This window comes from Heterodontus francisci, chromosome 4 (assembly GCF_036365525.1).
Source record: "Heterodontus francisci isolate sHetFra1 chromosome 4, sHetFra1.hap1, whole genome shotgun sequence".
In the NCBI taxonomy this organism is placed as follows: Eukaryota; Metazoa; Chordata; class Chondrichthyes; order Heterodontiformes; family Heterodontidae; genus Heterodontus; species Heterodontus francisci.
The window spans coordinates 191,920,442-191,943,392 of NC_090374.1; the positions used below are offsets into that span (position 1 = coordinate 191,920,442).

General features: G+C 42.7%; 1 protein-coding gene across 2 annotated transcripts in view; it reads left to right on the forward strand.

Annotated features, from left to right (window-relative positions):
- LOC137369466 (lysine-specific demethylase 4C-like) overlaps positions 1–22,951 on the forward strand; it is a 537,539-nt gene that overhangs the window by 94,629 nt on the left and 419,959 nt on the right. For both annotated transcript variants that reach the window (XM_068030713.1, XM_068030714.1), the window contains exon 6: positions 6,279–6,328. In XM_068030713.1, the coding sequence (XP_067886814.1) occupies positions 6,279–6,328 (50 nt within the window). The remainder of the gene's footprint in view (positions 1–6,278; positions 6,329–22,951) is intronic.

Here is a 22,951-nt window from a genome sequence, read left to right on the forward strand (position 1 = left end):
GCCTCATTTGATGCTTCTAGCATATCACCCCTCTTCACAATTGTGATTGTTTCTTCAATCAATATTGCGACCGTCCCTCAGTTTTTAACCCCCCTCTATCCCGTCCAAAAATCCTGTAACCAGGAATGTTGAGTTGCCATTCCTGCCCTTTTTTAAGCCATGTTTCTGTAATAGCTATGATACTTCCAAGTGTCTGTGCCCTCAGTCTTATTCACTAGAATGCTTGCATTGAAATAAATACCACTAATCACTGAACAACACCTTTGTTGACTATTTTCTAGCCTTTGTTTCTTCAGCCTTCCATAATTTTCTGCCTTCTGTTTCTAGCTTTGCTCCTCTCTCTTCAGAATCTACCGTCAGGTTTTCATTCACCTGCCAAGCTAGTTTAAACCCTCGCCAAGCTAGTTTAAACCCTCACCAACAGCACGAGCAAACCTCCCTGCGATGTATTGGTCCCAGTTCTGTTGAGGAACGACCCCACCGACTTGTACAGGTCCCACCTCCCCCCAAACCAGTCCCAATCTCCCAGGAATCTAAACCCCTCCCTCCTGAACCATCTCTGCAGCATGCATTCAGCTGAAATATCCTCCTATTTTTGTACTCACCAGCGTGTGGTACCAGGAGTCATCCAGAGATTACTACCTTTTGAGATACTACTTTTTAATTTCTTTCCTAGCTCCCTAAAATTTATCTGCAGGACCTTATCCCCCTTTGTACTGATGCCGTTGGTACCGTTATGGACCAAGACCTCTGGCTGTTCACCCTCCCCCATCAGAATGTTTTGTAGCTGCTCAGTGATTTCCTTGACTGTGGCACCAGGGAAGCAACATACCATCCTTGAGTCATCTCTGCGGGGGCAGAAGCACCTTTCTGTTCCCCTAACTATTGAATATTTTATCACTATTGTTTTTCTGACCTTTCTTCCCACCCCCTCCTCCTGCTACATAGCTGAACCACCCATGCTGCTGTGGCCTTGGCTCTGGCTGTATTCCCCAGAGGAACCATTGCCCTCAGTTCTGAATACTGGTTAGAGAGCAAAATGCTGTCAGCAAACTCCTACCTGGTCCTCCTCAACAGTCTGGTGGTCACCCTTTCTGCTTGTACACTCTTAAACTGTGGGGTGCCCACCTCTAGAAATATACTATTTCCACCTAACTCTCAACCTTGAGGATGCACTGCAGTGAGCCAGCTGCTTCTCGAGCTTAAGCTTACTTAAAACTTAATAAATTTAAACTTGACCAAACTTAAAAACTATTGGACTACTAGCTAAATTTCTTAGCTTCCCTAACTTGAGAAAAAAATGCACAATGGTAATATGCACCAACCAGTCACTTTGTTGTCCTGTTATGTCACTCCTTGATCTTTTTCTTGCCGAATATATGTTGCCGCTCCTGCTGCTGATCAGGTCTGCACTCTGTCTGGGGCTTTCTCTCCTGCTCTATTTATGCTGCCACTGCTGTTATTCCTCTGTTCTTTACAATTTTTTTTAAACGACCTAGACTCAGGTGTAGGGAGTATCATTGTAAAGTTTGCAGAGAATATAAAATTTGGCAATGGTGGTGGTGAGGATAGTTATAGCCTTCAGGATGACATAGACAGGATGGTGAAATGGGCAGAAGCATCCCAGAGAATGTGGAGAAGTGTGAAGTGCCTAACATGGAAAGACATATTACTGTAAATGGCACGATAATGAAAAGTGTAGATGAGCAGAGACACCTTGGTATCCATATACACAAATCCTTAAAGGTGGCAGGACAAGTTGATAAGGTGGTTTAAAAAAGTATATGGGCTCCTTGCCTCTATAAATAGAGGAATAGAAATATAAAAGCAATGAGCTCATGCTAGAACTCTAAATCACTGGTTAGGCCTCAGTGAGAGTATTGTGGACAGACTGAGCACCATGTTTCAAGAAAGATGTTAAGGCTTTAGAAAGGGTACATGGGTGTACCAGGATGTTACCAGTTACGATGACAGATTGGAGAAGTTAGCACTGTTCTGCTGGGAATAGAAAAGGCTAAGAGGTGATCTAATAAAGGTTTTGATAGAGTAGATACGAACATCATGGGGCAGGATGTCAGAAATGCTCCATCCATCAATATTGGCGACCACGCTCTGGAAGTGGTTCAAGAGTTCACCTACCTAGGCTCAACTATCACCAGTAACCTGTCTCTAGATGCAGAAATCAACAAGCGCATGGGTAAAGCTTCCACTGCTATGTCCAGACTGGCCAAGAGAGTGTGGGAAAATGGCGCACTGACACGGAACACAAAAGTCCGAGTGTATCAGGCCTGTGTCCTCAGTACCTTGCTCTACGGCAGCGAGGCCTGGACAACGTATGCCAGCCAAGAGCGACGTCTCAATTCATTCCATCTTCGCTGCCTTCGGAGAATACTTGGCATCAGGTGGCAGGACTATATCTCCAACACAGAAGTCCTTGAAGCGGCCAAAACCCCCAGCTTATACACACTACTGAGTCAGCGGCGCTTGAGATGGCTTGGCCATGTGAGCCGCATGGAAGATGGCAGGATCCCCAAAGACACATTGTACAGCGAGCTCGCCACTGGTATCAGACCCACCGGCCGTCCATGTCTCCGTTATAAAGACGTCTGCAAACGCGACATGCAATCGTGTGACATTGATCACAAGTCGTGGGAGTCAGTTGCCAGCGTTCGCCAGAGCTGGCGGGCAGCCATAAAGACAGGGCTAAATTGTGGCGAGTCGAAGAGACTTAGTAGTTGGCAGGAAAAAAGACAGAGGCGCAAGGGGAGAGCCAACTGTGCAACAGCCCCAACAAACAAATTTCTCTGCAGCACCTGTGGAAGAGCCTGTCACTCCAGAATTGGCCTTTATAGCCACTCCAGGCGCTGCTTCACAAACCACTGACCACCTCCAGGCGCGTATCCATTGTCTCTCGAGATAAGGAGGCCCAAAAGAAAGAAAGAAGAGTAGATAGGGAAAAGCATTCCCTCTGGCACGTGGGTCGGTAACTCGGTCACAGATTTAAAATCATTGGAAAAAGATGTAAAGGGGAGGTGAGGAGCAATTATTTCACTGAGCTGTTGGGATCTGGAATGCTCTACCTATAAAGGTGGTGGAATTTGATTTCGTAAATAATTTTAAAAGGAAGTTCAGCAGATGGATAAAAAGTTGGAATGTGAAACTTAGTGCAACTGTGCTTTCAAAGAGACAGCACAGGCACGATGGACTGAATGGCAGCCCCCTGTGCTGTAAACATTGGTATCTACCCGACAATGAGGAGAATTGCCCAGATATGTCCTGTCCACCAAAAAAGGACAGATCTGATCCAGTCAATTTCTGTCCCATCACTCTACTCTCAATCTTCAGGAAAGTGATGGAAAGTGTCATTGACAATGCAATCAAGTGGCATTTACAAAGCAATACCTGCTTACCAATGTGTAATTGGGGCTAATGGGCTCCAGACCTCATTATAGTCTTGGTCCAAACATGGCTGTGGTTGTTGGAGGCCAATCACCTCAGCCCTAGGACATTGCTGCAGGGGTTCCTCAGGATAGCGTCTTAGGCCAAACCATCTTCAGCTGCTTCATCAATGACCTTCCCTCCAAAATAAGGTCAGAAGTGGGGATGTTCACTGTTCAGTACCATTCACACCTCCTCAGATACTGAAACAGTCCATGTCCATATGCAGCAAGACCTGGACAACATCCAGGCTGGGGCTGATAAGTTGCAAATAACATTAGCGCTACACAAGTGCCAGACAATGATGTCTCTTCAACAAGAGAGAATCTAATCATCTCCCCTTGACATTCAACGGCGTTACCATTGCTGAATCACCTATCAATATCCTGGGGATTACCATTGTCCAGAAACTGAACTGGAGCAGCCATATAAAGACTGTGGTTACAAGAGCAGGTCAGAGCCTGAGAATTCTGCGGCGAGTAACCCACCTCCTGTCTCCCCAAAGCTTTTCCACCATCTACAAGGCGCAAGTCAGGAGTGTTTCACTTGCCTGGATGGGTGTGGCTCCAAAAACACTCAGGAAGCTTGACACCATACAGGACAAAGCAGCTCACTTGATTGGCACCCCATCCACAACCTGAAACATTCACTCCCTTCACCACCAATGCACAGTGGCAGCAGTGTGTACCATCTACAAGATGTACTGCGGCAACTCACCAAGCCGCCTTCGACCGCACCTTCCAACCTGCGACCTCTTCCACCTAGAAGGACAAGATGCATGTGAACACCACCATCTGCAAATTCTCCTCCAAGTCACACACCATTTTGACTTGGAAATTTATCGCCGCAACCTTCTTGAGGGCAATTAGGGATGGGCAACAAATGCTGGCCTAGCTGGTGACGCCCACATTCCATGAAACAAATAATAAAAGAATTCCAGAGGTGAAGTGAGAGCTGCAGCCCTTGACAGCAAGGCAGCATTTGACCAAGTGTGACATCAAGGAGCTCCAGCAAAGTTGAAGTCAATGGGAATCAGGAAGAAAACTCTCCACTGCCTGGAATTATACCTAGCACAAAGGAAGATGGTGTGATTGTTGGAGGTCAAGCATCTCAGTCCCAGGGCATCACTGCAGGAGTTCCTTTAATGTAGTGTCCTAGACACAACCATCTTCAGCTGCTTCATCAATGACCTTCCCTCCATCATAAGGTCAGAAATGGGGATGTTCGCTGGTAATTGCAGTGTTCAGTACCACTCGTCATTCCTCAGATACTGAAGCAGTCCGTGCCTGCATACAATAAGACCTGGACAACATTGAGGCTTGGGCTAGTAAGTGGCAAGTAACGTTCATGCCACACAAATGCCATGCAGTGACCATCTCCAATAAGAGAGAATCGAATCTCCTCTTGACATTCGGCATTATCGTCGCTGAATTCCCCAAGATCCTGGGGTTTATAAGTCAGTAGTGTGATGGAATACTCTTGGCTGGATGAGTGCAGCTCCAACGATACTCAAGAAGTTCAACACCATCTAGGACAAAGCAGCCCACTTGATCGGCACCCCATCCACAACCTTCAACATTCACTCCCTCCACCATTGGCAGCAGTGTGCACCATCTGTAAGATGCACAGCAGCAATTCACCAAGCCTCTTCTGACAGCACTGCCCAAACATGTGACCTCAACCATCTCTAAGGATAAGGGCAGCAGATGCATGGGAGCACCATCATCACCTCCAAGTTCCCCTCTAAGCCACGCACCATTCTAACTTGGAACTATGTCGCCACTGTTGCTGGGTCAAAAACCTGGAACTCCTTTCCAGACAGCACTCAGGGTATACCTACACCACATGAACTGCAGCGGTTCAAGAAGGGGGCTCATCACCACTGTCTCAAGGGCAATTAGGGATGGACAATAAATGCTGGCCTTGCCAGCGATGCTCGCTTCCCATAAATGAATTTTTAATAAGTTTATATGATTCTTTGATTGATTAAGTCTTATTGTAGCCTTTGGAGAGGTACTGTGTTAGAAAGCTGATGGGTGAGTTGGGCACACCAGGATAATGGCATGATTGGGAAACCGAGCTTCTTCTGTCTAGGGAGGAGGGAACAGCAAGGCACAGAAATTGGAAATAGTGTCCCTGCTAGGTTGCTGTATGTGTTTCCTGGCAGCAAACTAAAGAAAGGGTAACGGCAGTCTGGAAACAAAATCAGTGGCCACTCAGTTCCAGAGCAATGACTGTGGAGGGAATACTGAAAAAGTGTGCCTTTCATGGAAAATGAATGTATTCACATTAAAAAACAAATAAATAGTACTCTGCTATGCTTTTACAGGTTTTTCCACTTGAAAGCAATTGGTTTAGAAATGTTTCTACAGGATTAATATCCGTGCAGAAGTGAATAATGATTGTCAGCAAGTTTGTGTCAGATTCAGCTTGGTGTATCTGAATGTGGATCTGACTGAGTGATATGAGGCTCAATATAGCTGTGTCTGCAGATAATTAAACTTATTAAATCTAATTATAATTGTATACAAAAGATGGATAACACAATTATGTTCTAACTATCACTGTTTAACACTTGAATGATTATGCTAGCATTTGTAAGTAGTGTATGAAAATATTCATACACTGGTCCTGTAATTTATGAAGATTCACATACTGGTCCTGTAATTTATGGAACAGTGTTGCATGTCCAGAGGTTTTGTATTTGTTGAAAAATATTGTTGCACCTTTGTTCTGTATGCTTTTATTATACTTGAGAGTCTTGCGTCTGCATTAAGCTACAGAGCAGGAATCCAGTTCTGAAAAGTGTTGAATTGACACCTCCATTGTTTCATTTTCAGGTATGCAGTACCTCCAGAGCATGGGAAGAGGCTGGAACGTCTTGCACAAGGTAATGAATTACAAAACGTTGCAGTGCATCAAATTTCCAACTGGAATGTATCATCTTCACCGTATCTGGAAAAACTCTGGTTTTAGCCCGATCATTGGCGCCCAGCTATACGTTTTGCTGAGGTGGGGGTATCGATTGGGCATCTTTATCTTTTTGATGATTTTTGATTAGTACAGCCAATGTAAATCTCTTGTATTAAACCACCAATTATAACTAGATGGGATTTTATTACAAACTTGTTTGAATTTGGTTTGTGGTAATAAGGTACACTTGGGTTCCTAAGATATACTAGCCAAGGTTGAACATAAGTGGTGATTACTGTCACTTTGTTAGTGCTGCAGTTGGGTGGATCTCAGAGATCTGTGACCTATGTGTGCTGCACTTCCCATTTTTATTTCACAATATGCTTTATTGGCCCATTGGAAGTCCAGTAGGATGGAAGGCAATGTTTTGTGCTTCCTCCAATGGCATCTGTTTTGATGCATGAAAATTTGGGGGCTAGGTGGCATTATAAGTGGAACTTTTTAAAAATCTGATAGTTACGTTGTATGTGTGAAGATGACAAGTTATGAATTTAAAATTGCCTTGGAATTGGCATATGGTACTATGCCATCGTTGCAAGTCTTTCAAAGAATATCTCTGTTTTTGCCAGCATAACATTTTTTTCAAATCTTGCAAATTCTGAAAAGTGTTGCAAGTGGAAATTTGATACATCGGTATTTAATTAAATTTGGCTGTATTCAGAATTGCAGTTAATGTGGAAAAGAAAAAACATTTTGGGTAAACATAGTGGAACAGAAGACCAGGTAAATTTGACATTTGCTCAAGGCATTGCTGGCCGTTTGAATTATAATAAAATCTAAATTCTAGAATGGAATTTTTATTTCCTGCTCCAACTTCAAGTCCCTGCTTATTATAACTTACTGAAACGCGAAAGATAGACTTGCACTTTAAAGCCGCTTTCGAGACCTCAAGACCTCCCAAAGTGCTTTCTGAAGTGCGGTCACTATTGTAATGTAGGAAACATAGCCAGTTAGCAATGACGTATTGTTACGACCAGGTGAGAAAGGGTTCCCTCTCAGCCTTCACCTGGTCTTAACGTAACAGGGTTTAATTTTAAGCACACCGTGTTTTTAGCTCCCCCTTGGTGAATCCTTGTTCACCGCTTTCCAATTATAAGGCAAAGAAACCAGCACAAACAGGCTTTCTTAGGTTTAAAGTAGAAAGGTTGAAATTTATTAAACTTGAACTCTAATTCGGATAATGCCGACGGATACACGATTTGCCCACGCTAGCATGCATATGCGATACACACATGTAGATAGGGACAGGAAAGACCAGAAGAAAAATAAAGTGGAAAAGTTTGAGGCAATCTCTGAAGAGAGTTTTTGTAACGGTTCTTCGAGCTCACTGTAGAGTCCTTGATTATAGATAGATCTTGCTTTTCGTTGGGGCCCAGTATTCTTCTTAAACCTTGTTCTCTGTTGGGGTTCATGTGTCTTCAGTGGATTTGGAGTTCTGTGAGAAAGAGATGAGAGCCAGACAGGAGAGGCTGTGGCGAGCCAGCCAGGAGAGGTCTTTTCAGTTCAGGAGCAAACAGATTCTCGGAGTTCAAACTGTTTGTACATTTGAGAAAAACCCAGGTTGTCAAGCAGGTTAGTCATGTGACCAGCTGGTCTGATGACGTCTGTTTGTGGATTCTCTGGTCTTGGCCGACCCTGGAATGTCTCTTCTTACACGCACTACCTGGTGCTCAAAGTCCATGGTGGGTTAAATTGGAGCAGGGAATAGCCCCTTTGTCTTTCCAAGCACTGGCTGTTGGTAGGCAAAAATGTTTTTCCAGCCAAGGGCCTGGTGATTTTTTTTTAAAGCTGCATTTGCTGACAATGCTACCACTAGGTGGCGCTGCAGTGGCACATGCGTAAATGCACTATGCCACTAAAACGTCACAGTCTGCAACTTCAGGCAGCTGCCAGGACTAAAGATGCCGCTGCTCAAATAATCACACGAAGGCAACCTAACCTAAACACATGGCAGCACACAATGGCTGGAGGGAGAGAGCGAGCCGGGGCCAGAGGGGAGCGGAGTGGATGCGGACCTGGGGGGGGTGGGGAGGGGTGGCGGGTGAGCAGAGCGGGATGGGGTGGGGGCAGCCAAAAGAGCGGAGCAGCTGGAGAGAGCAGCCAGGGGAGGAGCGGAGTGTCTGGAGAGAGCAGGGGTGGGTGGGCGGAGCGGCTGGAGAGAGCAGCGAGGGGAGGAGCGGAGTTTGATGCATGGGTGAATAGCGTTGCATTGCTGTACGCGTAAAGCGCATGCACAAAGGCCGACCAGGCGCATTGCCCGAAGATGCACACGTCATGCGATGACATCATCGGCGCATGCGCTAACCAGTCCTGGCAAGTCAGCACGCAGCGTACGCGCAGAGAGCAGGAGACCGTCTGCGCACACGCGCACCTTGGCACAGCCTGATGACGTTGATGGCCGGCTGCGTTGTTAGGAATCACTTTGTTCTTTAAACAAGTCCTTTCTTCACTTCAGCAACAGTTTGAAATTTAAAGTCTATATGGCAAAATTAATGTGCTTCATTCTTGGCAGTTGGGGGTCTACCATGACAGTATTGACCAGAAAAGTTGTTTTGTGTGTTGGCTGAGGGATGAATATTGGCTCAGATGCCAGGAGAACTCCCCTGCTCTTTGTCAAAATAGTGCCATGGGATCTTTTACCTCCATGTGAAAGGGCAGACAGGACCTCCGGTTAATGTCTCATCTGAATAATTGCACCTTTGACAGTGCAGCACTCGCTTGTTATTGCACTGGAGTTACTGTCTAGATTACGTGCTCAAGTCTCTGGAGTGGAACGTGAGCCCACTGCCTTCTGATTCAGGTGAGAGTGCTACCTTGGAGCCACAGCTGACATCTTAGAAAGTAACTGATTGGCAGCACTCCAGCTTGTTCCTGCCTAGTTCAATGATCACATAAAGAACTAGCCTCATCAATGTAATTGTCCACCAGCAGAAATGTATATTAACGTGGCTTTAAATGGTTCCCTAATTAGTGAGCTTATTTCAAAACTTCATTACAAGTTAAGAATAAATGTAAAGTTTCATACTCCTACCCCATAGTTGGTTTTACAAATAAGTAGTTTCCAAAATCCTTAAGTAAGTGTATATACAAATGCTTGCATGGCTGATATCATGTGAGTAAGAAGGTCATGAGTTCAAACTCCGTTCTAAAGATTTGAGTGCCTAATCTATATAAAAAGTATGTGCAGTACTAAGAGTTCTGTACTGTTAAAGTTGAAATATTGGATGAGTTGTAAAGTATGAAGCTCTTTCTGCATCTAAGGTGAATGTGAAAGATGCCATGTCATTATTCTAAGAGCAGGGAGTTCTCCTGGTGCGTTGGCCAACATTTATTTCTCAATGGCCATCTTGTGGACCTTGCTGCACATAAATTGTCCGTCATGCATTCTCTGCGGTGCAACATTGCCCACTTTTCAGAAGTACTTCAGTGGCTGTGAAATACTTTGAGACATGCCGAGGACATAGAAGAGGCAGTACAGATGCGAGTTTGTTTCTATGTGCTTTGTATATGTGCATCTTTGTGTATGGTATGTATGTGCACATAATTTAAAAAAACACTGGACTTACTGTCCATCATACTTGTGCCACACATTGTCTTATGCAAATTGTTTAAGCTTGGAGGAAAAGAAGTGTAACCAAAAAATTTTATTTCTAATCTATGGAAAAACTCTTAAAACTTTCCAGAAAAAAAGTACCAGAACTACAATGTCTCTTCAACCTACATGTGAATTCATTGCATGTTTATTTGATATTTTGACTTTGTGGCCTTAAAGGTCCTTCTACCCCTTACTTAAGAAACAGCATAATTATATTTTGAAATTAATTGGATAAGAATCAGGTGGGTTGTACAACAGGTGAGTGATCTGCTCAGACACATTTCAATCCAGATGGTGAACTAGAAAATTACTCTTTTTGTTCTGCAAGCTAAACTAGTTCTGCCCTGATAAAACAGTGCATCTTCTGACTTTGTGTGAGCAGTGCCACAGGAGCTTTACTGTACTATAATGAAACCACATGTGTAACTTGCATTTCTTCTCTTTCACACTTCGTGAAGCACTCAAATTTCTGTTTCACACCTTTGGTTTTAAAAAAAGTGTAAGAAACGAAAGCAGTCATTTACAGTGTACAGAGAAATGCTCCAGAGTCCAGATATCTGCAGCATCCCAATTGATTTTAACAAAATCACTTTTATATGTAAAAAAATAAAGCTGGGATTCTGACCAGCACCTCCAGAATAATTGAAGTTTGAATGACTTTACAGTTTTATTTTAAGAACATTGAAGAGCCATTTGTGGCCTTACTGGGTGACTGCTTCGTTACAGCAGTAGACGAAGAGCTTGTTCATTAAATGATATGGCACGCCAGTCCTTACAAAACAACATATTATTTGAGGAATCAGAACAAAAATGAGGACAGGTAAATTTAAAAGTTTAAACCTAGTGTTGTTTTGCCCCATATGTAAATTTGAGGAGAAAATTCTATAACTAAACTGTTGGTTTACATATAATAAAGTGGGCGATTTGCTATTATATAAAATAAGGGTCTTGAGATGTTATATTGTCATGTGCACATTCCTGTGATATTTGAAGCATTAATAAACAGAGAAAGAAAATCAAACTACAAACATGCCTAGCAACAGAATATAACTTCACTAGTCAGAATTATATTTTAAAAAAGTAATTAAAAAAAAGCCAGTCTAACACGAGGATATACTTGTAACATGCACCTTCCATTTGTTCAAGACTTTGCATATTGTCATCCAAAGGAATGCACCATGTTACATGCTGCTGTAGCAGCAGAATGATGTGTTGTCTACTAAATAGCATAAAGCTCTTGTTCTATTGTGAGTAATACATTGGGAAATCTATTAGTTTACAGTAAAATATCCGATTTAAAAAAAAACTGTTGAAGTCTCTTGCTTAGACTGAGTAAAACCATTTTTTAGCCAATGAACACCCACTTTCTGCAGCTTATTCCCTGGTTCAAAATGGGAGGTGAGGAATCAGAACAAAAATGAGGACAGGTAAATTTAAAAGTAAACCTTTTTGTTGTTTTGCCCCATATGTAAATTTGAGGAGAAAATTCTATAACTAAACTGTTGGTTTACATATAATTTTTCTTTCGCTTTGAAACTGGAAATAGTTTCCCTAATATTGGAGGGGAGAAATTTAAAAAAGACAGAACACTTTAATTGTTTTCTTTTCTACTTAAACTAAAGTTTAAAAATAAAGTGGGGATAACAGGGCAAGTGGAATTAGTGCATAAGTTCTAATTTAAAATTGTGAGTATTTAGGGTTGATATGAGTGATGACGTTATGCAGTAGCCCCTACGATGACCTGGTCGGTAAATGAACTGCTTGGTGTAGTACCATGTCTATATGGAACCTGCAGGTGCCAGATTTGATCCCTGGTCCTTGCTGCGTTTTGGGTGTTACAATTGGTCTCGGTGTCCTGGGCAAGGAGCAACAATTCCGTTTACCACTGGCCATCCAGTGAATCTTGTTAGAGAGTGATTATGCCAGGTAATAGATCATGCCCAACGTGGGTAAATCGCCTGGCAGCACTCATATCTAGGCTTGCACTTGAATGGCAATATGACTGAGGTACCGGACTGCTGATAGTACCAGTTAGCCAACACCTTCAGAAAAGGAGGGAAGAAAGTTGTGATTATTTGAAAACAAAAAATGTACCTTAATATTAGGAATATCATGACTGTATAATAGTTTTAGGCTGAATGTGACAGTATGTAAATTCAAAGTAAAAAGTCATTGACTCTGAAATTTCAGTCGAATGATCAACCTTGGTTTTAAATCAGTTCATTAAAAGAGGAAAGCTAATTGTTATATCTTCTTATTTGATGGGTACTTGTTCACTTTTCTCCCATTGCCCCAAATGGTTTATGTGAACCCTATGACGAGACTGAAACTAAAAAATTATAATGAAATATGCAAGTTCAGATATGACTGAGTTTGAAAAAAAATCAGTGACATCACAGGAAAGCTGTAAGGTGATTTGATGGTGAGTAACTGCTGTTCGAGAGTATCTGTAAACAGCTAGGTTAGCACACTGCTGTTAGGATGCGTGTATAAATAGTTGGAAATTAGATAAACTTGATTAAAATTTAACTAGCTACATTATAATTAATGAAGATATGCAAGCAGAAGGGAAGTAACAAGCTGGAGAGTCTACTGTTTTATTTTAAAGCAGTAAGGTTTATTGTATTACCAAGGTTTAAATTAGTACACTAAGTGCTGGTGAGGCGAGGCGAGGCAATAATTAAAAAAAAATTGAAAAAAATAATTAATTCATTATTTAAAACACAAGCAGGATGGCAGGGCAGGTGATGAGTTGCAGCTTCAGTACGTGGGAGCTGGTGGACACCAGTGTGATCCACGACAACCACGTCTGCGGTAAATGACTGCAGCTTGAGGAGCTTCGGCTTAGAGTTGATGAGCTGGAGGCCAAGCTACAGACACTGCAATGCATCAAAGAGGGGGAAAGTTAGCTGGACACTTTGTTCCAGAAGGCAGCCACACCTCATATGATAGGGTCTTCTGGTTTGGTCAGTAGTCAGGGACAGGAAGATGTGACTGTGATTGAGGCAGGTAAGGGGATCAAGATGGCAAAAGTTGAGGAGCCTCAGCCATTGCAATTGTCCAACAGGTTTGAAGTTCTTTCAGCTCGTATGGATGAGAGCAAGGGCTGCAGAATGGATGAACAAACTGACCATGGCTCCGTGTTACAGGATACCATTCAAGTAGGGGGAGCAAATAGGAATGTAGTGGTTATAGGAGATAGCATAGTCAGGGGGATAGCCACAGTTCTCTGCAGCCAAGAGCGTGAGTCCAGAAGGCTGTGTTGCCTGCCTGGTGCCAGGGTTCGGGACATCTGCTCAGGGCTGGAGGAGAACTTGCAGTGGGAGGGGGAGGATCCAGTTGTCGTGGTCCACATGCGTACCAATGACATAGATAGGACTAAGAAAGAGGTTCTGCATAGTGAGTATGAGCAGCTAAGGGCTAAATTAAAAAGCAGTATCTAAAAGGTAATAACCTCTGGATTATTACCTGATCCATGAACGAATTGGCATAGGATAAATAAGATTAGAGAGTTAAATGCGTGGCTCAAAGATTGGTATGGGAGAAATGGGTTGCAATTTATGTGGTACTGGCACCAGTACTGGGGAAAGTCTGTAACGTTGGGATGGTCTTCCCCTGAACGGTGCTCAGACCAGTGTTCTGGTGAGTCGTATAACCAGGGCAGTAGTGAAGGGTTTAAACAAAATAGTGGGGGCAAGGGATCAAGTGAACGAAGATGCGATAATTTAAACAGAGAGGAGAAGGCAAGATAGCAATAAGAGTAATGATAATCAGAGCGTGGCAGGAAGGGACAGAGTGTAAAAACTTATGAGTGTGCCAGCAATAAGGCTAGAGGTTGTGAACTAACGGGAGGTGGAGGGGGGAGGGTTCCAGTGAAGGGTGATGTAGAAATCCAAAGAGAAAGGTTGAGGCATTGGAACAGTATAGTGACGTGGATAAGCACAAGCAGAATAGGACAGAGAGTTTAACAAAAATTGTACATCAGCTAATAAGGTCATTGCAGGGAATAGAAGTAAAGAAATGAAATTAAAGGTTCTTCATCGAATGCACGAAGCATCTGCAATGAGATAGATAAACTAGTGGTATAGATAGAGGAAAATGATTTCGATCTAATGGCCATTACAGGGACATGGTTACAAGGTGGTCAAGGTTGGGACATGAATTTTCCAGGGTACACAATATTTTGGAAAGACAGTCAAAATGACAAAGGGGGAAGGGTAGCCCTGCTAGTAAATGCTGACATAAGGATATTAGTGAGCAAGGATCTGGCCTCAGAAGATCATGAAGTAGAATCAGTATGGGTGGAAATTAGGAATAGCAAGAATCAGTAAAACTGGTGGGAGTAGTTTATAGGCCCCCTGACAGTAGTTATACCATTGGACAGAGCATTAAACAAGATATTATTGGAGCTTGTAACAAAGGCAATGTAATAATTTGGGGGACGTTAATCTTCATATAGACTGCGACAATGAAATTGACAAGAGTAGCCTAGAAGATGAGTTTGTAGAATGTTTTTGGGACAGTTTCTTGGAGCAACACATTGTGAAACCAACTAGGGATAAAGCTATCTTAGATCTAGTATTGTGTAATGAAGCAGGGTTAATTAGTAACGTCATAGTAAAAGATCCACTGGGAAATAGTATTCATAATACCATTGAATTCCATCTTAAGTTTGAAAGTGACATACTCCAATCACAAACAAGAATCTTAAACTTAAAGCCAATTACGTAGTTATGAGGGGAGAGCTGGCGAAGGTAAGTTGGATTAATAGACTAAAAGGTATAGCGGTAAATGAACAGTGGGAAATATTTAAAGAAACAATTTAAAATATTCAACAAAAATACATTCCATTGAAAAACAAAAACTCAGCAAGAAAGACCCGTCCATGGCTCACTCAGGAAGTACTAGATTAAAAGAAGAGGCTTACAATGTTGAAAAAATAGTAGCAAGTCTGAGGATTGGGAGTGTTTTAGAAACCAGCAAAGGGCCACCAAAAAGTTGATTACAAAAAGGAAAAAATAGAATGAGAGTAAACTAGCTATTAATATAGAAACAGATTGTAATAGCTTTTTTAGGTATATAAAAATGAAGAGTAGCTAAAGTAGCTGTAGACAGCGCTTTAAACTAACAAGATGGGGGGGGAGGGTTTGGGTAAAGGGAAATTTAGAAATCCGATGAGAGAGGTCAGGGCATCGGAGCTGGATAGTGATGTGGGTAAATGCCAACAGAATGGGACAGGAAGGGACAGAGAGTTTAACAAAAATTGTACATCGGCAAATAAGGTCATTGCAGGGAATAGAGATGAGAAAAATGAAATTAAAGTTCTTTTATCTGAATGCATGAAGATCTGTAGTAAGATAGATGAACTGGTGGCACACATAGAGGTAAATAATCTAGATCTAATTGCCGAGACATGGTTGCAAGGAGGTCAAGGTTGGGAATTGAATATTCCAGGGTACACGATGTTTTGGAGAGACAGACAGAATGGCAAAGGAGGAAGGGTAGCCCTGATTGTAAAGGATGACATAGGACATTATTAAGAAGGGATTTAGCCTCAGAAGATCATAAAGTCGAATCAGTTTGGGTGGAAATTAGGAATAGCAGGAGTCAGGAAACACTGGTGTTTACAGGCCCCCTAATAGTAGTTATATTATAGGACAGAACATCAAACGGGAAATTATTGGAGCTTGTAACAAAGGTAATGTATTAATTGTGGAGGACTTTAATCTGCAAATAGACTAGGATAATTAAATTAGCAGCAGTGGTCTAGAAGATGAATTTGTAGAATGTTTTCGTGACAATTTCTTGGAGTAATATGTTGTAAAACCGACTAAGGATAAAACTATCTTTGGAGTTGTATTTTCTAATGAAACAGGGTTAATTAGCAATGTCATAGTAAAAAGAATAGTGGGAAATATTTAAAGAAACAATTCAAAGTGTTCAACAAAAGTACATTCCGTTCAAAAACAAAAACTCGTCAAGAAAGGCCCATCTGTGGCTCACTCAGGAAGTTAAGGAGAGTATTAGACTAAACGAAGGGGCTTACAACGTTGCAAAAAATAGTAACAAGTCTGAGGATTGGGAGTATTTTACAAACCAGCAAAGGGCCACCAAAAAGTTGATTAAAAAGGGAAAAAGCAGATTGAGAGTAAACTAGCCAGCAATATAAAAACAGATTATATGAGCTTTTATAACTACATAAAAAAAGAGAGTAGCTAAAGTAGATGTTGACCCCTAGAGGCAGAGACAGGAGAAATCATCATGGGGAATGAGGAAATTACAGAGGCATTGAACAAATATTTTGTGTCTCTCTTCATAGTAGAAGCCAAGCCACAAATTCCATACCAGGAATAGACAGTAACCTAGGGGCTAAAAAGAGGGAGGAAATTAGGGAAATTGATATCAGCTGAGAAAAAGTATTGGGGAAACTTGAGGGACTAAAATCTGACAAGTACCTGGGACCAGATGGCCGACACTCTAGGGTTCTAAAAAAGGATAGCTGCAGAGCGAGTGGATGCGCTAGCTATCATTTTCCACAATTCCTTAGATTTGGGATTGGTCCCGTCAGATCTGAAGTTGGCAAATGTTACACCGCTTTTCAGTAAAGGAGGTAGAGAGAAAACAGGGAACTGTAGGCCATCAGCCTAACTCTTGTCGACAGTGCTATCAAGTGGCACTTGCTTAGCAATAACTTGCTCAGTGACGCTCAGTTTTTGTTCCGCCCGGGGCACTCAGCTCCTGACCTCTTTACAGCCTTAGTTCAAACATGGACAAAAGAGTTGAACCCGAGGTGAGGTGAGAGTGACTGCCCTTGACATCAAGATAGCATTTAACCGAGTATGGCCTCAAGGAGCCCTGGCAAAATTGGAGTCAATAGGAATCGGGGGAAAAACTCTCCATTGCTTGGAATTATACCTTGCACAAAGGAAGATGGTTGTGGTTGTTGGAGGTCAATTATCTCAACTCCAGGACATCACTGCAGGAGCTCTTCAGGGTAGTGTCCTAGGCCCAACCATCTTCAGCTGCTTCATCAATGACCTTCCCTCCATCATAAGGTTAGAGGTGGGGATGTTCGCTGATGATTGCACAATGTTCAGCACCATTCGTGACTCCTCAGACACTGAAGCAGTCCATGTAAAAATGAAGCAAGACCTGGACAATATCCAGGCTTGGGCTGATAAGTGGCAAGTAACATTCGCGCCACACAAGTGCCAGGCAATGACTATCTCAAATAAGGGAGACTCTAACCATCTCGCCTTGACATTCAATGGCATTATGATTGCTGAATCCCTCACTATCAACATCCTGGGGGTCATCATTGAGCTGAAACTGAGCTGGAGTAGCCATAAAACGACCATGGCTACAAGAGCAGGTCAGAAGCCAGGAATCCTGTGGTGAGTAACTCGCCTCCTGACTCCCCAAAGCCTGTCCACCATCTACAAGGCACAAGTCAGGAGTGTAATGGAATATTCTCCAGTTGCCTGGATGCATGCAGCTCCAACAACACTCAAAAAGCTCGACACCATCCAAGACAAAGCAGCCGTCTAATTCCCTTTTGAATGCTTTAATTGAACCTGCTTCCACCACGTTCTCAGGCAGTGCATTCCAAACCTTAATCACTTGCTGCGTGAAAAAGTTTTTCCTCATGTCACTTTTGCTTCTCTAAATACTTTAAATCTGTGCCCTCTCATTCTCAATCCTTTCACGAGTGGGAACAGTTTCTCTCTATCTACTCTGTCCAGACTCCTCATGATTTTGAATACCTGTATCAAATCACCTCTCAGCCTTTTCTGAGTCCTAACTTCTCCAATCTGTCTTCATAATTGAAATTCCTCATTTCTGGAACTATTCCCATGAATCTTTTCTGTACTCTGTCCACTGCCCTCACATCTTTCCTCAAGTATGTGCCCAGAATTGGATGTAATACTCCGGCTGAGGCTGAACTAGTGTCTTATACAAGTTCAACATAACCTCCTTGCTCTTGTACTCTTTGCCCCTATTAATAAAGCCCAGGATACTGTTTGCTTTATTAACCGCTCTCTCAACCTGTCCTGCCACCTTCAGTGACTTATGCACATATACACCTAGCTCCCTCTGCTCCTGCACCCCCTTTAGAATTGTACCCTTTATTCTATATTGACTCTCCATGTTCTTCCTACCAGAATGAATCACTTCACATTTCTCTGCATTGAACTTCATTTGCCACCTGTCTGCCCATTCCACCAACTTGTCTGTGTCCTTTTGACGTTCTACTCTATCCTCCTCACAGTTCACAATGCTTCCAAGTTCCTTTTATCTGCAAACTTTGAAATTGTGCCCTGTACAGCAAGGTCTAGGTCATTAATATGTCAGAAAAAGCAAGGGTCCCAACACTGACCCCTGGGGAACTCCACGACAAACCTTTTATTAGCCCGAAAAACATCCATTAACCACTACTCTTTGTTTCCTGTCACTCAGCCAATTTCGTATCCATGTTGCTGCCATCCCTTTTATTCCATGAGCTACAAGTTTGCTCACAAGTCTGTTGTGTGGCACTGTATCAAACGCCTTTTTGTAAGTCCATGTAGGCCACAACAACAGCATTGCCCTCATCAACCCTCTGTTATCTCCTCAAAAAACTCCAGTAAGTTAGTTAAACATGATTTTCCTTAAGAAATCCATGCTGGCTTTCCTTAATTAATTCACATTTGTCCATGTGACTGTTGATTTTGTCCCTAACTATTTTTTCGAGACGTTTTCTCACCACCGAAGTTAAACTGACTGGCCTGTAGTTGCTGCACTTATCTTTACACCCTTGCTTGAACAAGGGTGCAACCTTTCCAATCCTCCAGTCCTCTGGCGCCACCCCCAAGTCCAAGGAAGACTGAAAAATTATGGCCAGTGCCTCTGTGATTTTCACCCTCACTTCCCTCAGTATCCTTGGATGCATCTCATCTGGCCCTGGTGCTTTATCCACTTTAAGTACAGACAGCCTATCTTATACTTCTTCATCAATTTTAAACCCCTCTAGTGTCTGACTTACCTCTTCTTTCAACATTGCCTTGGTTGCATCTTTTTCCCTGGTAAAGACAGATGCAAAATATTCATTTAATACCTCAGCTATACCCTCTGCCTACATGTGTAAATCCCCTTTCTGGTCCCTAATTGGACCCACTCCTCCTTTTAACCACCCTTTTACTAGTTATATGCCTATTGTTAAGACCAACCACTCCAGTCAAAGCCCCCAATCAAAATATACGATTCTGATTGTGGTGGGAGAAAGCACTGTTAATTCAATCTCGTCCCTCCACAGATCGCCTAACATTATTTAAAACTTTCCAAATAAAAGAAAGACCAGCCAAATTGTACCATTTATTAATCTCTGAATGAAGCTAACAAAACCAGGTGCCTTTAAATCAACAAATTAACTGTTTAATTAGAAAAACAAAATTCTTAAACACTATGAAGATATAAACAACATCTAAAATAGAAAAATTAGAGTCCTTGCAAATTTACGCTCCTGCCGGAGGTGAAAAAGTCCAAGGTTGCTTGAAGTCCTCACGGGTGTCCGATGGGAGTGGGGGGGGGGGGGAAAGGTTCTTCAACTGTAGAATAGTCTGTAGTTCAATTCCAGCAGTAACTGATGCTTTCCTTCTCCAGTGATGAATTTCAACAATTAATGACTTGCAAACACTTTTTCAATGTATCAATTTGGCTTTAGAATTTTTGAGGGATAAAAGATTGTCACAGTCTAACTTCCCTTCCTTCAGTTTAAATTATCAGAGATCTCTGTTTTGGCTTGGCTTTTTTAGAATTTTGAAGGATAATAAATAAACAGACTAAATTCCCTTCCTTCATTTTAAATGGCTGAGATCTCTTCTTTCAGGTGCTAACACCAGCTGTCTGTCTGTGTCCTCTGTTAGAACAGTCTGTTTGTACTATAAGCCAGTTCAAAATTAAATTGTAGCAAATGTATTTCTCAACGCTCAGTCCCGGTGGCTGTATCCAAGGCAACGAGAATGCACCTTCTCGGTAACTCCTGAGGCCTACTTATTCCTGAAGCAGTGCTGATCCTTTGCTGTCTTAAAGGCACACCACATATTCCCTGGAAAAAAACTTCAGGATCATAACACTGTAGAAAACTTTGGGATTTCCTTTAAAGCTAGCTGCCAGTCTCTTTTGATGCTCTCTCTTTGCTTCTCTTATTTGCTTTTTCACTTCTCCTCTGGACCTTCTATATTCAACCTGGTTCTCAGTAATATTTTCTACCTAGCATCTGTCATAAGCACACTTTTGCTTCTCTATCTTAATCTACAGCTCTTTTGTCATCCAGGGTGCTCTGGATTTGTTTACTTTACTTTTCCCCTTCGAGGGAACATACCTTGACTGTCCATACCCCAACTATCTCTCCTTTGAAGGTAGCCCATTGTTCATCTACCAGTTTTCGTGCCAGCTTTTGACTCCAATTTATTCGTCCCAGCTATTGAAGTTGGCCTTCCCCCAGTTTATTATTTTTACCCTGGATTGCTCTTTGTCCTTTTCCATAGTCAGCCTAAACCTTATGATTACTATCCCCTAAATGATCTCCTACTGATACTTGATCCACTTGGCCCATCTCATTCCCAAGAACCAGGTCTAGCAGTGCCTCTTTTCTTGTTGGACGAGCAACATACTTCTGTAGAAAATTTTCCTGAACACACTTTAGGAACTCTTCCCCCTCACTGCCCTTTACACTATTATCCCAGTCTATGTTTGGATAATTAAAGTCCCCCATGATAACTACCCTATAATTTTTGCAGCTTTCTGTAATTTACTTGCAAGTTTGTTCCTCCATGTCCTTCCCACTAGCTGGTGGCCTGTAGACAACACCGAACAATGTAACCGCACCTTTTTTGTTCCTTAGCTCTAGCCAAATTGATTCTATCCTCGAACCCTCTGGGACATTCTTTTTCTCCAGCACTTCAATGCTCTCCTTAATACTGCCACCTCCTTTTTTCCCTTTCCTATCTTCCCTGAACAACTTGTAACCAGGAATATTTAACACCCAGTCCTGCCCTTCTTTGAGCCAGGTCTCTGTTATAGCCACATCATATTTCCACATGGCAATCTGCACCTGTACCTCACCAGTCTTATTAACCACACAAGGCGACATGGTTTAGAACAAGGTGACATGGTTTTACTAAAGGGAAATCCTGTTGGATGAATTTATTAGAGTTTTTTGAGGATGTAACTAGTAGGGTAGTTAAAGGAGAACCATTTGGATAATCTGATTGGGCATAGTCAACACGGATTTATGAATGGGAAAGCATGTTTGACAAACCTGTTGAAGTTTTTGAGGATGTTGCTAACAGAATTGATAAAGGGGGGCGTAGTATACTTAGATTTTCAAATGACTTTTAAAACACATGGGATAGGAGGTAAATATACTGGCATGTATTAAGGATTGGTTAACAGGCAGAAAACTGAGAGTAGGAACAAACGTGTCATTCTCTGTGACGAGTGGGGTACGTAAGGTTCAGTACTTGGGCCCCAGCTGTTGACAATATATATCAATGATTTAGATGTGGGGACCAAATGTAATATTTCCAATTTCGCAGAGGACACAAAACTAGTTGGGAATGTGTGGTGTGAGGAAGTTGCAAAGCGGCTTCAAGGGGATTTGAACACACTTAGTGAGTGGCCAAGAACATGGCAGATGGAATATAATGTGGATAAATGTGAGGTTATTCACTTTGGTAGGAGGAATAGATGTGCAGAGTATTTCTTGAATGGTGTTATGACCACAGCGGGAGCAATGCATTGTTAATTCAGTCCCACTACTCTACGATTCTCGGAAGACCGCCATCATTAACAACGAGCTCAGTAGACTCAATGTAGACATTGCGGCACTTCAGGAGACTCGTCTCCCCGTGAGTGGATCTCTAGCAGAGCAAGACTACACCTTCTTCTGGCAGGGCAGGGATCCTGAAGAACCAAGACAGCATGGAGTGGGCTTCGCCATCAGAAACTCCTTGCTCAGCATGATAGAGCCTCCCTCAAATGGCTTGGAACGCATACTGTCCATCCGACTGCTCACCACCTCTGGTCCAGTACACCTACTCAGCATCTATGCTCCAACACTCTGCTCCCCACCTGAAGCTTAAGATCAGTTCTACGAGGAACTCCATAACATCATTAGCAGCATCCCCAACACCGAACACCTATTCCTGCTGGGGGACTTTAATGCCAGGGTTGGGGCCGACCATGACTCATGGCCCTCCTGCCTTGGGTGCTATGGCATTGGAAGGATGAATGAGAATGGACAGAGACTGCTTGAGTTGTGTACCTATCATAACCTCTGCATCACCAACTCGTTCTTTCACCTGTCAACTCGTCCTGTCATCAGGTTTCATGGAGGCACCCAAGATCGAGTCATTGGCACCAGCTAGACCTCATTGTCACAAGGCGAGCCGCCTTAAACAGTGTTCAAATCACACGCAGCTTCCACAGTGTGGACTGCGACACCGACCACTCCCTGGTGTGCATCAAGGTTAGACTCAGACCAAAGAAGTTGCATCATTCCAAGCAGAAGGGCCACCAGCGCATCAACACGAGCAGAATTTCTCACCCACAGCTGTTACATAAGTTTCTAAATTCACTTGTAACAGCCCTTCAGAACACTCCCACAGAGGATGCTGAGACCAAGTGGGCCCACATCAGAGACGCCATCTATGAGTCAGCTTTGACCACCTACGGCAAAAGTGCGAAGAGAAATGCAGACTGGTTTCAATCTCATAATGAAGAGCTGGAACCTGTCATAGCCGCTAAGCGCATTGCACTGTTGAACTACAAGAAAGCCCCCAGCGATTTAACATCTGCAGCACTTAAAGCAGCCAGAAGCACTGCACAAAGAACAGCCAGGCGCTGCGCAAACACTGGCAACACCTATGCAGTCATATTCAGCTGGCCTCAGACACCGGAAACATC